Source organism: Entelurus aequoreus, linkage group LG24 (assembly GCF_033978785.1).
Source record: "Entelurus aequoreus isolate RoL-2023_Sb linkage group LG24, RoL_Eaeq_v1.1, whole genome shotgun sequence".
Taxonomy (NCBI): Eukaryota; Metazoa; Chordata; class Actinopteri; order Syngnathiformes; family Syngnathidae; genus Entelurus; species Entelurus aequoreus.
In genome coordinates this window covers 29,800,853-29,818,505 of record NC_084754.1, presented here as the reverse complement: position 1 = coordinate 29,818,505, position 17,653 = coordinate 29,800,853, and the positions used below count along the sequence as shown (strand labels likewise).

General features: G+C 38.5%; 1 protein-coding gene across 1 annotated transcript in view; it reads right to left on the bottom strand.

Moving 5' to 3' along the window:
• The window catches only part of ces3 (carboxylesterase 3), a 30,893-nt gene that overhangs the window by 4,968 nt on the left and 8,272 nt on the right, over positions 1–17,653 (bottom strand). Inside the window, exons 4-10 of the mRNA XM_062035252.1 lie at positions 14,457–14,590; positions 12,465–12,618; positions 9,454–9,558; positions 7,346–7,447; positions 7,136–7,276; positions 6,944–7,024; positions 1,481–1,622 (exon numbers count right to left, since the gene is read on the bottom strand). Coding sequence (XP_061891236.1) covers positions 1,481–1,622; positions 6,944–7,024; positions 7,136–7,276; positions 7,346–7,447; positions 9,454–9,558; positions 12,465–12,618; positions 14,457–14,590 — 859 coding nt within the window. The remainder of the gene's footprint in view (positions 1–1,480; positions 1,623–6,943; positions 7,025–7,135; positions 7,277–7,345; positions 7,448–9,453; positions 9,559–12,464; positions 12,619–14,456; positions 14,591–17,653) is intronic.

Genomic DNA, 17,653 nt, shown 5'->3' with positions numbered 1-17,653 from the left:
AAATAATTTAGTTTTTAAGTTTTTTGTTTCTTGTAGAATCTATATAAAGTAATATACATTAGCCTATTGTTAAAATAATGAAAAAAACATCTTTAAATATATTTGTTTTATTGTATTGTTACATTAATAGCTGTTGTATTATTATAGGATGGCTTGTTAAACATTTCATAGGATTTTCAGAGGGTGGAAAAACCAAGACATTTAATATAAAATGTAAAATAAATAAATACATAAAAAGAAAAAAAAAAAAAAGGTTAAAAGCCATCGTCCCGGGGAGCATTTTATTTCGTCCCGTGAATTTTTTAACCATCCCCGGGACGATGGGACCACGTTAATATCAAGCCCTGGAAGTTACATTTTATTGTTTGCAATATTTGTTTCAGCATTGCACTTTGAAGATGGTCCCTCAGCTCTTTGACAGCTTTGGCTCTTTTTCAGATCAGCAGACGGACTCTAAGTCTTTCTTATTTACAGTATATATAAAAGTTTCTCATTTCTATTCAGACTTCCATATATATTTAATTTCCTTAACGGCTTGCCATAATATATATATATATATATATATATAAATATATTATATACAAGCCAAATTATCCCGATCCAGGTATTACTTTAATTCAAGTAATTAAGTAATATTTCCAGGGCTTGAATTTACAACCATTTTAGTCACATATGTATTGTATTAGCAATGTATAGAGTGTATTTCTTTAAAGTTAAGACTATCCATCCATCCATCCATTTTCTACCGCTCGTCCCGTTCGGGGTCGCGGGGGGTGCTGGAGCCTATCTCAGCTACAATCGGGCGGAAGGCGGGGTACACCCTGGACAAGTCGCCACCTCATCGCAGGGCCAACACAGATAGACAGACCACATTCACACTCACATTCACACACTAGGGCCAATTTAGTGTTGCCAATCAACCTATCCCCAGGTGCATGTCTTTGGAGGTAGGAGGAAGCCGGAGTACCCGGAGGGAACCCACGCAGTCACGGGGAGAACATGCAAACTCCACACAGAAAGATCCCAAGCTAGTTTAAAGTTATCTTCATTGAAAAGTACAGTGCTTTTCCTTCAAAAATAAGGACATTTCAATGTGACCCCAAACTTTTGAACGGTAGTGTATATTCAAGAAAAAGGTTTAGCTACAATATAAAGTCAAATAGTAGGTTAGTTTGAAAAATACAGCCATATATGTGTTACAATGACGGGATTCAAATCAATGCTAAATTAACAAATATCTCTATGGGCTTTTGAATGGACGTGACCACGATGCTGCCCAACCAAAATAAAACCATCACAAAGGACATGCTGACTCACCACTGAATAAAAGTAGCACAATGATCAGCTACAATCGCCACAATCATATTGCCCCTCCCCCTCAGTCGTTGGGGAACTAAACAACCGCAAAGAGTGTTTATGCCATGGGCTGGCCCTGATTACAACCCAAAACTGCAATTATGTATTTAAAAAATATTCTGACCTCTGTGGTAGTCTGCCACCTTTACGACAGGTAGTGTCATCAGAAGGTCTCCCATAACTTCAGTGAATCTGTCCCTAATATCTTCTGGAGTCTTGGCAGTTTTCAGGTATTCGTCTGCAATAAGGCTGTTGACTGAAGAGGCCTACAGGTCAGAAACAGTGAGAGAATGTTGGCGCATTAGATTTCTTCTATTTTTCTTCACACATTAAACACAGATACCATATACAGTATATACAAAAGAAATCTTACTGGCAATATAAACATTTTGCTTTCCTAGGATCATCTGATATAACCACTGCTCTTTGGTTGTTTTCCGATTTTCCAACTTCCCGCTGGATGTTAGGTAGGTAATCTTGCTGTCATAAAAAGGCATACTGTTGACTTTTTGTTTACATCTAAACCAAATGGTAAATGCTGTTGATATTTGCATATATATATACAAACCCTGTTTCCATATGAGTTGGGAAATTGTGTTAGATGTAAATATAAACGGAATACAATGATTTGCAAATCATTTTCAACCCATATCCAGTTGAATATGCTACAAAGACAACATATTTGATGTTCAAACTGATAAACAATTTTTTTTTGCAAATAATCATTTACTTTAGAATTTGATGCCAGCAACACGTGACAAAGAAGTTGGGAAAGGTGGCAATAAATACTGATAAAGTTGAGGAATGCTCATCAAACACTTATGTGGAACATCCCACAGGTGAACAGGCAAATTGGGAACAGGTGGGTGCCATGATTGGGTATAAAAGTAGATTCCATGAAATGCTCAGTCATTCACAAACAAGGATGGGGCGAGGGTCACCACTTTGTCAACAAATGCGTGAGCAAATTGTTGAACAGTTTAAGAAAAACCTTTCTCAACCAGCTATTGCAAAGAATTTAGGGATTTCACCATCTACGTTCCGTAATATCATCAAAGGGTTCAGAGAATCTGGAGAAATCACTGCACGTAAGTAGCTAAGCCCGTGACCTTCGATCCCTCAGGCTGTACTGCATCAACAAGCGACATCAGTGTGTAAAGGATATCACCACATGGGCTCAGGAACACTTCAGAAACCCACTGTCAGTAACTACAGTTGGTTGCTACATCTGTAAGTGCAAGTTAAAACTCTTCTATGCAAGGCGAAAAACGTTTATCAACAACAACCAGAAACGCCCAGAAACGCTCAGGCCCGGCTTCGCTGGACTGATACAAAGTGAAAAAAAGCGTTCTGTGGTCTGACGAGTCCACATTTCAAATTGTTTTTGGAAACTGTGGACGTCGTGTCCTCCGGACCAAAGAGGAAAAGAACCATCCGGATTGTTATTGGCGCAAAGTTGAAAAGCCAGCATCTGTTATGGTATGGGGGTGTATTAGTGCCCAAGACATGGGTAACTTACACATGTGTGAAGGCGCCATTAATGCTGAAAGGTACATACAGGTTTTGGAGCAACATATGTTGCCATCCAAGCAACGTTACCATGGACGCCCCTGCTTATTACAGCAAGACAATGCCAAGCCACGTGTTACATCAACGTGGCTTCATAGTAAAAGAGTGCTGGTACTAGACTGGCCTGCCTGTAGTCCAGACCTGTCTCCCATTGAAAATGTGTGGCGCATTATGAAGCCTAAAATACCACAATGGAGACCCCCGGACTGTTGAACAACTTAAGCTGTACATCAAGCAAGAATGGGAAAGAATTCCACCTGAGAAGCTTAAAAAATGTGTCTCCTCAGTTCCCAAACGTTTACTGAGTGTTGTTAAAAGGAAAGGCCATGTAACACAGTGGTGAACATGCCCTTTCCCAACTACTTTGGCACGTGTTGCAGCCATGAAATTCTAAGTTAAATATTATTTGCAAAAAAAAAAATAAAGTTTATGAGTTTGAACATCAAATATCTTGTCTTTGTAGTGCATTCAATTGAATATGGGTTGAAAATGATTTGCAAACCATTGCATTCTGTTTATATTTACATCTAACACAATTTCCCAACTCATATGGAAACAGGGTTTGTATATATATACTGTAATATGTATATACGTATATACTGTTTGAGTTTGAGTTTGAGTTTGAGTTTATTTCGAACATGCAAACATACAACATGATACATCACAATTTCCAGTTTCTCTTTTCAACATGTTCGAAAAGGAGTAGGAAGAAGCAGAGCTTATTTAATCCTACCCCTTTTCTTTTACATAACAGTTGCTAAACTTTTTTGTTCACTTCCTGTTCTCAATTTATTCACAATGTACTCCATAAGTAATCACAATAAAAATAAATAGATAAATAATAATTGGTGAAGTAAGTTACATTTCATATGATGAGATAAGTAAGATTATTTTGAGAGTGAAAGAATGGATGAATTAAATATATTCAGAATGTTTGTCATGGTTCTTCTTCTTTGTACTTTGTAAACACTTTTAAGTTTGAAGAGTTTCTTGAAGTGGATCATATTAGTACATTCTTTGATTGATTTGCTTAATCCATTCCATAATTTAATTCCACATACTGATATACTGAAGGTCTTAAGTGTTGTACGTGCTTATAAATGTTTTAAATTACATTTTTCTCTAAGATTATATTTCTCCTCTTTTTTTGAGAAGAATTGTTGTATATTCTTGGGTAGCAGTTTATAGTTTGCTTTGTGTATAATTTTAGCTGTTTGCAAATTCACTATGTCGTGGAATTTCAGTATCTTTGATTCAATAAATAAAGGATTTGTATGTTCTCTATATCCAACATTATGTATTATTCTAACTGATCTTTTTTGTAACACCGTTAATGAATGAAGTGTACTTTTGTAATTATTTCCCCATATTTCTACACAGTAACTCAGATATGGTAACACTAGTGAGCAGTAGAGAATATGAAGTGATTTTTTGTCTAGAACATGTTTTGCTTTATTAATTATTGACGTGTTTCTTGCTACTTTATGTTGTATATTTTTTACGTGAGATTTCCAGTTCAATTTATCATCAATCATTATACCTAGAAATTTGGTTTCATTTACTCTTTCAATTTCTATTCCGTCTATTTGTATTTGTGTTTGACTTTCTCTTGTACTGTTACCAAATAGCATTATTTTAGTTTTACTGAGATTCAACGATAGTCTGTTTTTATCAAACCATCTTTTTAATTTGTTAATTTCTTCTGTTATTATTTGTATTAACTTCTGTGTGTTCTCTCCTGAACAAAACGCTGTTGTGTCATCCGCAAATAGTACTAACTTTAAATCTTTTGTAACTTTATAAATGTCATTTATATAGAGATTGAATAATTTAGGTCCCAGTATTGATCCCTGAGGTACACCACAGGATATATTTAGCGTTGTAGACGTGTGTTCGCCTAGCTTCACGTATTGTTTCCTGTTCGTTAGATAACTTCTTATCCAGTTTAAGACTAACCCTCTGATGCCATATCGTTCTAGTTTTTTAATTAAAATATTGTGATTAATAGTGTCAAATGATTTAGTTAGATCCATGAACACTGCTGCTGCACATTTTTTACTATCTATTGCATTGGTAATTTCTTCTGTAATTTCAATTAAAGCCATTGAAGTTGAAACATTAGCTCTGTATCCATATTGGTTCTCTTCGAGTATTCTATTTTTATTTATGAAACTCTCTAATCTGTTATTGAACAGTTTTTCAATGATTTTAGAAAATTGTGGAAGTAAAGAAACAGGTCTATAATTTGTAAAGACTGTGTCTCCAGTCTTATAAATTGGTGCAACTTTAGCTATTTTCATTTTGTTTGGAAATGTACCTGTTTGAAATGATAGGTTACTAATATACATTAATGGTCCTGAGATCTCTTCAATAATCTTTTTTATCGTTTCCATATCAATTCCGTTACAATCAGTTGAAGTATTACAGCTACCGTAGTCAGAAGTACAAGTATTATTATGGTGTGTGTATAAGGACCGCAAAATGGCACCCATTAGCGGACACATTATATGGCGTTTTGTTTTGCAATATTATGCAAAACCAACTATTCTTACTGTCTGGTACCTGCTGATCTGTTTTTAGGATCTGTATAAGTCCTGAAAATTTGCGCAAATCCGCCATTGTAGTCCGTGCCGACAACGTAGTCGATAAGCTTCTTCCTTTTCTCTATCTTCTTGGACAATTCTAATATAAAGTAGCGTAAAGTTCTAACTTATATCTGTCAGTAGACTCACTATGAAAGCGCTAAAACATACCGGTGTAGTTGGTTTACAAAATTCACCCACGGAACTTTAGTTATTAGAGAGTTCCGGTCGGACGTTTTTTCACGGGACACATTTCTGCCGTTGTTATTGCACTAGTGAGCCACGGATGAGGAGATGCTGCTCCGTTGTTGATTGAAGTAAAGTCTGAATGTCATTAAAACAGTTAGCTCCATCTTTTGACACTTCTTCCACTCCCGTCCTTGCACGCTACACCGCTACAACAAAGATGACGGGCAGAAGACGCTGTCAAAGGTGAGCCACGTAAATAAGACTGCCCACAAAAAGTCGCATCCTGAAGCGACTGTCAGAAAGCGACTTCAAGATTATCTGTAAAACATAATCTATGGAACATTTTGACTAAAGAACCACCATTACATGTTATGTAGACCAGTGGTCCCCAACCACCGGGCCGCGGACCGGTAGATTGGTACCGGGCCGCGGAATTTTTTTATTAAATCAACATAAAAAACACAATATATACATTATATATCAATATAGAGCAATACAGTCTGCAGGGATACAGTCCGTAAGCACACATGAATGTATTTCTTAATGAAAAAAAAAGAAGAAGAAAAAAGCACCTCCCCCCCTCCCCGGTCCGTGGGACACACTTTCAAGTGTTGACCGGTCCCCAGCTACAAAAAGGTTGGGGACCACTGATGTAGACCACAAGGAAGTGTTTTACATTTAGAAAAAAACCCTAATATGACCCTGTGGAGGGGGACGTGGCCTGCGGGCCTGCAGCGGAACGGGGTGTGCCAGGACCGGCCTCGAAGACAGCGACAGGTGCGTAGATGGCCCAGGTGGGCCTTGTCATCTAATCACCTGTCGCCCTTTATTAGCAGCAGCCGGGAGGAGAGAAGGGTGGGGGGGGGGGGGGGAAAGCAACCAGCTAATTATTGCAAAATAAACTGTGTTGTAACCCTGATCCGGGCTTTCATGTCAATGTTTGGTGGTCAGAAGAACCCCCTGGAGGGCAACCTCCACAGACCCCTTTAATGCGCCTTATGTATGAAAATAGACCTGAATAGACCCACTCATCAGCAGTGCGCCTTATAATCCGGTGCGCCTATGGTCCGGAAAATAAACATGATTATAGTTATTGAACAGCCCTATGTTTTTACCTATAAACGACCATTTAGAAAGCATATTCAAGATATAGAAATTTGTTCGTGAATTACAATATTGAATATTTTTGAGTTTTTTTTTTTTTTGTCATCGTTATTATCATTATCAACTATTCTCTTGGAGCTTACCCCTTCAGGATGGAAGATGTTCATCAACGCCAGCACAGACTCTCTGGTCATACCGTTCTCCCAGCCAGGAAGAACAAAATTCTGCAAACCACATTTCACAAAGTGTAGATATTCAAATGATTTCTTAGGCATATGTTAAGACATATTTCATCCATTTGAATACTTGCAAGGAAAGTAGTAAAAATGTATGACCGTAGGAAGAATCCATCCAAACTCATGGTTGGTTATTCCCATCATCACCGGCACCTGCATCACTTCTTTCCGTTTTAGCAGCTCCTCTGCAGTATCAGTCAGAAAGACGCCGTCGACCACGGCTCCAAGGTAAATTTTCATCTGAGCAAAACATACAGGACGACTGAAACTTATACCAGAGCATCTTTACATTCTTTCAACTCTTTTTACCTTTTTAGTCGCATCAATTAACTCTTGTTTGCTTTTTGCTCTCAAACACTGAACCAGTATCTGTGACGTGATGTCATAACACCCAGTCAAGTTGCCCACAATCTGTTTGCAAAGAAAAGATGACTTGAAATATCACAAACACAACTAAATGTACCCTCATGCAACAATTTGGAGACATTAGTATTAGTAGATGATTAATTTTTTCCGTCATTGTTTAGCATATAAATAAATGTGTATGCCCCAATGTTTACTTATAGGGAGCAGGCTTGCGCAACATTCTGAATTAGATTGAGAATGCCTTCCGAATTACAATTACATTCCATGAATTTGAATTAAATTTGAATTGAGGTCGCAAACAGGGAATAGAATTCCAATTCCACAAATGTCTTTAAATTTTAATTTAAAGTATTCAGAATCATGATTTATAGTAAATTCCATACACGACTGTTTCATGCATTGCATAGAAATATTGTGAATCAGCGCTAACAACAAGATTGTTGGTTTGCACCATGATTTACAGCAGGGGTGTCAAACTCATTTTAGATCGGGGCCACATGGAGAAAAATCTACTCCCAAGTGGGCCGGACTGGTAAAATCACGGCACGATAACTTAAAAATAAAGACAACTTCAGATTGTTTTCTGTGTGTAAAAATAGAACAAGCGCATTCTGAAAATGTACAAATCATAATGTTGTTGGGTTTTTTTTTATACTTACATGTTGCGGTTTATAGTATTTTACCTTTATTTGTCGTTATTTATACTTTCTGAATAAATTATGTGATAATGTTCATCAGTCAACTCATTGGTGTTAATTTTCAATCTATCAAGATAAAAAAATAATATCAAAATGAAATTACAGGATGTTATTTATGTGGTTTATTTTTTTTTTTACATATGTAGCATCATCTACACCAGGGGTGTCCAAACTTTTTCCACTTTAAGCATACGGGGGCCATTTTGATATTTTTCATTTTCAAACCTTAACAAAATATATGGATTTAAAAAAAAATTGTTTTAACCTTTAGGGCTCCCGGGGACCATAAAGGGTCTCAGTCATTAACATGTAAAAAATATGTCAAATTATTATTATTTTTTATTTAACGCTTACAGTAAATCTCTATATCAACTTCAGGTTGATATAAAGTAAAAAAAAACAAAAACGTTTTATGCCTTTTCTGTCAAAGACAACTTTGTTTTTTATAGTAAAACTGAAATATGCAGTATTTAGCAATTAGAGCCCTAAAAGATCAATAATGCAGGACACCATTGATTTTAATTTTTTAATATTTTTGAGTAATCACCGTGAAATGTTGAATAAAATCCTACTAAATATATTATGGATCCAAAAGGTCCCCCACTCATAAAGTGATACATTTTTATTAGTTTTTTTTTAAACTTTCAACAATTAAATTATGAGATCAACTTCAGATATATCTGTCAATTTTACATTTGAACTATTATGTTGTTTGTATTATGCTCTTTTGTCAAATACAACTTTGATGTTTTTTTTATGGCAACCACACAATATATGCAATATATTTTCCACATAAAACATTTTAAAGTGACATTTTTTAAGTAATAATTTATTGTAACAGAGATTTTTTGTCTTTTTTTTTGAGCAATGGCAAAAAAAATAAAAATAAACAAAGACAAAAGAAGAAAAAAACAGCCTGCATGGCAGCTTTGTGTCAACATTGCAACTTTTTCTCGTTAGATTTCACCTCATTCCACTTTTTTTAAATGTTTTTTTTAATTTTTGCAATACTATCAATTTTGTAATTTTTGCAGAATGTGTGGGGGGCCGGTAAACGATTAGCTGCAAGCCGCAAATGGCCCCCAGGCCGCACTTTGGACACCGCTGATCTACACAGATACAAATAATTGCTATTGCGACATCTAGTGGACACATATAGAACAGCAGTTTTTTCATTCAAAAATTTCAGCTAATTTTTATACTGAGCAAACTCATCCCGTGGGCCGGATAAAAACCTGTTTGCGGGCCTGATCCGGCCCGCGGGCCGTATGTTTGACACCCCTGATTTACACTTTACACCGCACACTAACTAAGTCCTTATGAACTGACGTTACAAAGAACAAGTTACAATACCTTGATAAGACCCAATGAAGCGCTGCTGGTGTAGGCTCCAACCATTGCAACGCCGCTTTGAAAAATTGCCCTATGAAACAATCCTTGAGCTTGTGGAGACAGAGTCTGGGGAAATAAGGTCAATAATTTATTAAAAGTGCTACATTATGGATGATGTGGTGGATTGTCCGAAGCTTAAGCAGGCAACAAAAGTAGTTTAGTACAACAAATGTATTTACGCATTATCAGAAGTGCAGGTTGAATTGAGTTGTCCGTGCAGACAGACAACATGTACTCCGGAGCACACAAGACACACACAAGCCAAAATCTCTCTCGAGTCCCGGTCTTCTGCCATTTTTTATGTCTCTTGTGCGTCACTGTTTTTATCTCGTGCGTCATGATTGTTTTTGCAACATCCTTGGACTCCCCAATCATACCCAAACAACCAAAACATTCTGTAGACAGGTTGGCACGACTTAATATTCACTTTTGTCCCACACCCGGGGACACAGAATAGAAGAGAAATCAAATGAGCATACATTCTTGACAGACATGAAATATAGGTCAAAGGTCAGAAATTCTACTACAATGACATTACCGTTGCTCTTTTTTTTAACTGAAGGGGACCTATGATGATTTTAATCTGCATTTAAAACACTTCCTTGTGGTCAGTGGTTCTCAAACTGTGGAACTCAAGCTCCATCTAATGGTACACCAAAGAATCAATGAGGTGATTAGTGTTTTATTGTCCTATATTCAAACTGTGTGTAATGTTACAGTGGCTAAAAACATTAAATATACTTCTATAATAAAACCTATGCCTTGTTTACAATGAATACTCAGGCCTATTACGCTACTGTATTTTAATGTTGGTCATTATGGTGTTACATGGAGAGCCAAGTGTTTTCTGAGGTGGTACTTGGTGAAACAAGTTTGAGAACCACTGGTCTAGATAATATTTATTGGGATATGCTTTGGTGTAAATTTTACGTACATTTTGCTACACGGTCATATTTTTTAACCCACGTTCTGAGTTTCCGTTCCGTGTGTGGAGGCGTTCCTTTTAGATTGTATATGAAACCACGCCTCACCGTCTCCAAAAGTTTCATAATGTATCTTTTGAAAATTGACACTGTCTGTTTAAATATACTGTATATCTTCAAAACAAATGTCACACTATGTTTTTCTGGACACAGTCGAAAACAAACTTCATAAACATTATATTGAATTATCCGGTCACAACATTAGGTAAACCTGCTGCATCGATACCGAGCCGCATAAAAAGACCCTGCAGGGCATAAGACGAGAAGTTATTTGGAATTTGTTTGCAATATTAAATTAACCTAAAATACAAAACCCCAAACCAGTAAAGTTGGCACGTTGAGTGATTCGTAAATAAAAACAGAATACAATGATTTGCAAATCCTTTTCAACTTATATATTAAAGTGAATAGACTGCAAAGACAAGATATTTCATGTTCGAACTGAGGAACTTAATTTTTTTTTTGCAAATAATCATTAACTTAGAATTTATTGGCAGCAACACATTGCAAACAAGTTGGCACAGGGGCATTTTTACCACTGTGTTACATGGTCTTTCCTTTTAACAACACTCAGTAAACGTTTGGGAACTGAGGAGACACATTTTTTAAGCTTCTCAGGTGGAATTCTTTCCCATTCTTGCTTGATGTACAGCTTAAGTTGTTCAACAGTCCGGGGGTCTCCGTTGTGGTATTTTAGGCTTCATAAAGCGCCACACATTTTCAATGGGAGACAGGTCTGGACTACAGGCAGGCCAGTCTAGTACCCGCACTCTTTTACTATGAAGCCACGTTGATGTAACACGTGGCTTGGCATTGTCTTGCTGAAATAAGCAGGGGCGTCCATGGTAACGTTGCTTGGATGGCAACATATGTTGCTCCAAAACCTGTATGTACCTTTCAGCATTAATGGCGCCTTCACAGTTGTGTAAGTTACCCATGTCTTGGGCACTAATACACCCCCATACCATCACACATGCTGGCTTTTACACTTTGCGCCTAGAACAATCTGGATGGTTCTTTTCCTCTTTGGTCCGGAGGACAAGACGTCCACAGTTTCCAAAAACAATTTAAAATGTGTACTCGTCAGACCACAGAACACTTTTCCACTTTGTATCAGTCCATCTTAGATGAGCTTGGGCCCAGCAAAGCCGGAAGCTTTTCTGGGTGTTGTTGATAAATGGATTTCGCTTTGCATAGTAGAGTTTTAACTTGCACTTACAGATGTAGCGACGAACTGTAGTTACTGACAGTGTTTTTTTTAAAGTGTTCCTGAGCCCATGTGGTGATATCCTTTATACACCAATGTCGGTTTTTGATGCAGTACCGCCTGAGAGATCGAAGGTCCGTAATATCATGTCTTAAAGCACCTCTTCCTGAGGGAGTTTCAGTGTTATAACTTCACCTTTATCTTTAGTGTTTAAGCAAAAATATGTCAGTTCTCCTTTTTCTGTTTACACACTGTGTCTGTTTGTAAGTACTCTGTGATAGTGCACTGCCGAACATGCTCGTCTGCTCGTGAACCAGCAATGACACGACGTGACGACGGCAGGGGGAGTAGGGGACCGGTGCTTTTTAGAGGCGGTATAGTATCGAATATGATTCATTAGTATCGCGGTACGATAATAATACCGGTATACCGTACAACCCCAGACACACATGCAAGAAAATTACAACATTTTTAAAAGCAGTGTTCGGAAAAGTGTACGCATGCACGTCATCGCGAGACAGCCGTGATTGACAGCCGTGAACGCCAATTTATGTCATTCTACCTTTTCCCAAAGTTTAACTGGTAATTGTGATAAATACATACATTGAACTGGTAAATATGTTCTCTTAAAGCACTATAGGCAACGTATGCTAGGCATTGGTGGTTTTATATTTGTGGTTTAAAAAATATGTCATTTGGAACAGGTGACATACAGCAGCTTTAATTATCAAACGAAACGATGATGTATATGTTTTTCTGTGGCAGTGTTTGTTTTTGTTTACCAGGATAGACGCACTGATGCCTCCTGCAGATTCTCCAGCGATGGTGACAGCTTGAGGGTTGCCGCCAAAGGCCTCTATGTTTTCCTGCACCCACTTTAGAGCTGCCAGCTGATCCAAGAAACCCCAGTTTCCTCGAAGATGTTCGTCACCGGTGCTTTAGAATAGGGCATTTCTGGATACTATTGATTTTGCTTTTGATTCTTGAAAGGTACTGTACATTTCTGCAACAACCATGTCTGGTAACACTCCCCCTATAATTCACCAACATATTATAAGGACGACTTTGTTCATTGGACATACAAAACCCAAAACCAGTGAAGTTGGCACGTTGTGTAATTCGTCAATAAAAACAATGATTTGCAAATTATTTTCAACTTATATTCAATTGAATAGACTTCACAGAAAAGATATTAAATGTTGAAATTGAGAAACAATTTTTTTTTGCAAATCATCATTGACTTAGAATTTAATGGCAGCAACACATTGCAAAAAAAGTTGACACAGGGGCATTTTTACCACTGTGTTACATGGCCTTTCCTTTTAACAACACTCAGTAAACGTTTGGGAACTGAGGAGACACATTTTTTAAGCTTCTCAGGTGGAATTATTTCCCATTCTTGCTTGATGTACAGCTTAAGTTGTTCAACAGTCCGGGGGTCTCCGTTGTGGTATTTTAGGCTTCATAATGCGCCACACATTTTCAATGGGAGACAGGTCTGGACTACAGGCAGGCCAGTCTAGTACCCACACTCTTTTACTATGAAGCCACGCTGTTGTAACACGTGGCTTGGCATTGTCTTGCTGAAATAAGCAGGGGCGTCCATGAAAAAGACGTTGCTTGGATGGCAACATATGTTGCTCCAAAACCTGTACTTTCAGCATTAATGGTGCCTTCACAGATGTGTAAGTTACCCATGTCTTGGGCACTAATACAACCCCATACCATCACAGATGCTGGCTTTGCGCCTATAACAATCCGGATGGTTCTTTTCCTCTTTGGTCCGGAGGACACAACGTCCACAGTTTCCAAAAACAATTCTAAATGTAGAGTCGTCAGACCACAGAACACTTTTCCACTTTGCATCAGTCCATCTTAGATGAGCTCGGGCCCAGCAAAGCCTGCAGAGTTTCTGGGTGTTGTTGATAAATGGCTTTCGCTTTGCATAGTAGAGCTTTAACTTGCACTTACATATGTAGCGGCCAACTGTAATTACTGACAGTGGTTTTCTGAAGTGTTCCTGAGCCCATGTGGTGATATCCTTCACACACTGATGTCGCTTTTTGATGCAGTACCGCTTGAGGGATCGAAGGTCCGTAATATCATCGCTTAAGTGCAATGATTTCTCCAGATTCTCTAAACTTTTTGATGATATTACGGACCGTAGATGGTGAAATCCCTAAATTCCTTGCAATAGCTCGTTGAGAAATGTTGTTCTTAAACTGTTGGACAATTTGCTCACACATTTGTTGACAAAGTGGTGACCCTCGCCCCATCCTTGTTTGTGAATGACTGAGCATTTCATGGAAGCTGCTTTTATACCCAATCATGGCACCCACCTGTTCCCAATTAGCCTGTTTACCTCCAAATGAGCTAACATTTGCAAAAAATAACAACGTTTTCCAGTTCGAACGTTAATTATCTTGTCTTTGCAGTCTATTCAACTGAATATAGGTTGAAAAGGATTTGCAAATCATTGTATTCTGTTTTTATTTACGATTTACACAACGTGCCAACTTCACTGGTTTTGGGGTTTGTACATGAGTACTTGTCCTAGAATGTAGTATTCACTATGTAGTTCTAAAATATGAAGAGCACAATATTCAACATTGTATATGTATTTCATACCACATCTTTATCATTTGGCAATATGACATATTGTCAAATAAAAATGTTGGGGGAAAAATAATAATGAATGCAGCACATTTTGTTGGTGATGTTATGGGACGTCCCATTATTTAAGAACAAATAAGGCAAGCAATATGGTTACTTACCCCAGGAATCCTAGAATGCCAAGGCGATATTGGACAATAACGACCACTATATTTTCATATGCAGCCAATGGAGCTCCATCATACTGAGATGCAGCACCTATTGTCAAACCTCCTCCATGGAGCCACACCATTACCTGACCAACACAGAGCACAGAGGAGACATTTTAACAAGGCAAGCCAGTCAAAACTACAGTGAAAGCTCATCAGTTGGAAAGTAAGAATAAAATAAGCCTCTAAAGTAGTGGTTTTCAATATTTTTCCTTTAGATTTTAAAATATATATTTTTTTACATTTCATTTCTACACTGTGCTGCTAGCCAATACAAAACAAGCCGCCTCTCTCAGTATGCCCCTGGGCCTTACTTTTTTCTAGCATTTTCTAGACCAAGGACCCCCAAACTGACTTATATATGAAATTGTGACCTTATTTTACATTAAACCGGTCTGGAAGGTACCTTGTTATTGTGCAACACAAACAATATTCAAATAATAACAGTATTGTGCTGTTCATAGCTAGCTGGCAACTACCGTGCTAATCGCTAGCTGGCAACTAGTGCACTATTTACTAGTTGGCAAGTTACTAACATGCTAAACAATAACTGGCAACTGGTACGTTAATCGCTAGCTGGCAACTAGTGTGCTAATCACTAGCTGGAAACTAGAGTATTGACTGCTAGCTGGCAACTAACGCGACAACTAGGGTGTTAATCGCTAGCTGAAAATTAGTGCGCTAATCAATGGCTGGCAACTAGAAGAATGCTAATCACTAGCTGACATCTAACATGCTAATCGCTAGCTGGCAACTAGTATGATAACCGCTAGCTCGTAACTAACAGGCTAATCGCTGGCTGGCAACTCATGCGCTAATTTCTATTTGGTAAGTTACTAACATGCTAATCACTAGCTGGCAACTAGAGCGTTGACTGCTAGCTGGCAACTAACGCGACAACTGTTAGGCGACAACTAGGGCGTTAATCGCTAGCTGAAAACTAGTGCGCTAATCAATGTCTGGCAACTAGGAGAACACTAATCACTAGCTGACAACTAACACGCTAATCGCTAGCTGTCAACTAGTATGATAATCGCTAGCTGGTAACTAGCAGGCTAATCGCTTGTTGGCAAGTAGTGCACTAATTACTAGTTGGCAAGTTACCAACATGCTAAACAATAACTGGAAACTGGTACATTAATCGCTAGTTGGCTACTAGTGTGCTAATCACTAGCTGGCAACTAGAGCATTAACTGCTAGCTGGCAACTAACGCGACAACTGTTAGGTGACAACTAGGGCGTTAATCGCTAGCTCAAAACTAGTGTGTTAATCAATGGCTGGCAACTAGGAGAACGCTAATCACTAGCTGACAACTAGAACGCTAATCACTAGCTGTCAACTAGTATGATCACCACTAGCTGGAAACTAGCAGGCTAATCTCTGGCTGGCAACTAGTGCGCTAATTGCTATTTGGTAAGTTACTAACATGCTAAACAATAACTGGCAACTAGTGTGCTAATCACTAGCTGGCAACTAGAACGTTGACTGCTAGCTGGCAACTAACGAGACAATTGTTAGGCGACAACTAGGGCGTTAATCGCTAGCTGAAAACTAGTGCGCTAATCAATGGCTGGCAACTAGAAGAATGCTAATCACTAGCTGACAACTAACATGCTAATCGCTAGCTGTCAACTAGTATGCTAATCCCTAGCTGACAACTACATGGTAATCGCTAGCTGACAACTAAGGTGCCAATCGCTAGCTGACAAATAGTGCGCTAATTACGAGCTTGCAACTAGAGCGCTAATCGCTAGTTATGTTAAATGATAACATGGATAATATAATTATGATTCATGTTATAAATTATTTATTCACATTCATGACAGTGTGTTGGCTCAATGTTCATGTGTATTTAAAGATATTTACATTTGAGGGAAAATTGTGGGGGCAAATATAAAAACATATATGTAGAGGTTGCCCTCTAGTGGGTTCTTCAGGCCACCACACACTGCCAGGAATTCAGTGTATAACACTGTTTTATTTTGTTCTCAAGGTGCGAGCCTTTTGCTTCCCAGCAACAAGTCTTTTCTGCGTCTGCCCAGCAGCACCTCCAACTCCAACTACTCGTCTCATCACGGCTGCTGCTAATAAAGGCGACAGGTGATTAGATAACAAGGTCCACCTGGGCCATCTACGCACCTGTCGCTGTCTTCGAGGCCGGTCCTGGCAACACCCCGTTCCGCGGCAGGCCCGCAGGCCACGCCCCCCTCCACAATATATTTTTTAAATTTACAGCCCCCCCCTGCAGTACCTCTGCGGACCCCTGGGAGTAGTGGACCCCTAGAGCTGTTTGGAAGGGTTAAGTGCACAATGTGACGTTAAATTAGTGAGAAGCCATAACTCTAGTCGACTATTTAACTTGTTAGCAGCTGCCTTTCTTGCGAGCAAACCATGGTCATTAAAGAGAGAATGGGAGTGTTATTGCAGTTGGAACTAATTGACACTAATTATTTTTGCCAATGTTGACCCAAAGTCAGAGATGGCAGCTCGTACACAGGACATGTTTTACATGCTGATCAATCACACCTTTACCTTTTGCGAGTTTGATTCATTCAGAGAGCCCCGTCACAGGAGGCTAGAAGGTCTGCATGTGGAGAAGCGAGACATTGTAGAAATGCAACAAAATGCATACCTAAGAGCAGCAAAGCCGACAAGCGTTTTTAAGGGAGAAATGCATGCCGGGCAGGAAGAATGTGTTCATGTTGGCAGGTCTGCTTTCCCGTGCAGAGACTGTGCCAACTTGCCCAACCAGGCCTGGCCCTAACCAATCTGGCGCCCTAGGCAAGATTTTAGTTATTAATTAATTAACATTAATGATGTGCACTTTAACAACTAGGCTTACAACTATACCTAATATATAAAGGGGTGGAAAAGTGACTATTACCTGCAGGGCAAACATTAGCTAACCAGAAGGCAATAACAATGTAAACAAAAAACACCTGCTTAAAAGATCTAATACAAATGTCCCTGAGGAATGTAAGGTGGGAGTACTGTAATTACCTAACGTTACATTATTATTTTCCATAACAATTTAGCCCCCTCCACAATATTAACCCGACGTTAAAACAGAACTAGCTATTTATTGATTAGCAATTGCCGAATCATGTAACATTAGCTTAATGCTAAAAAGCCAGGTTACTATCACATT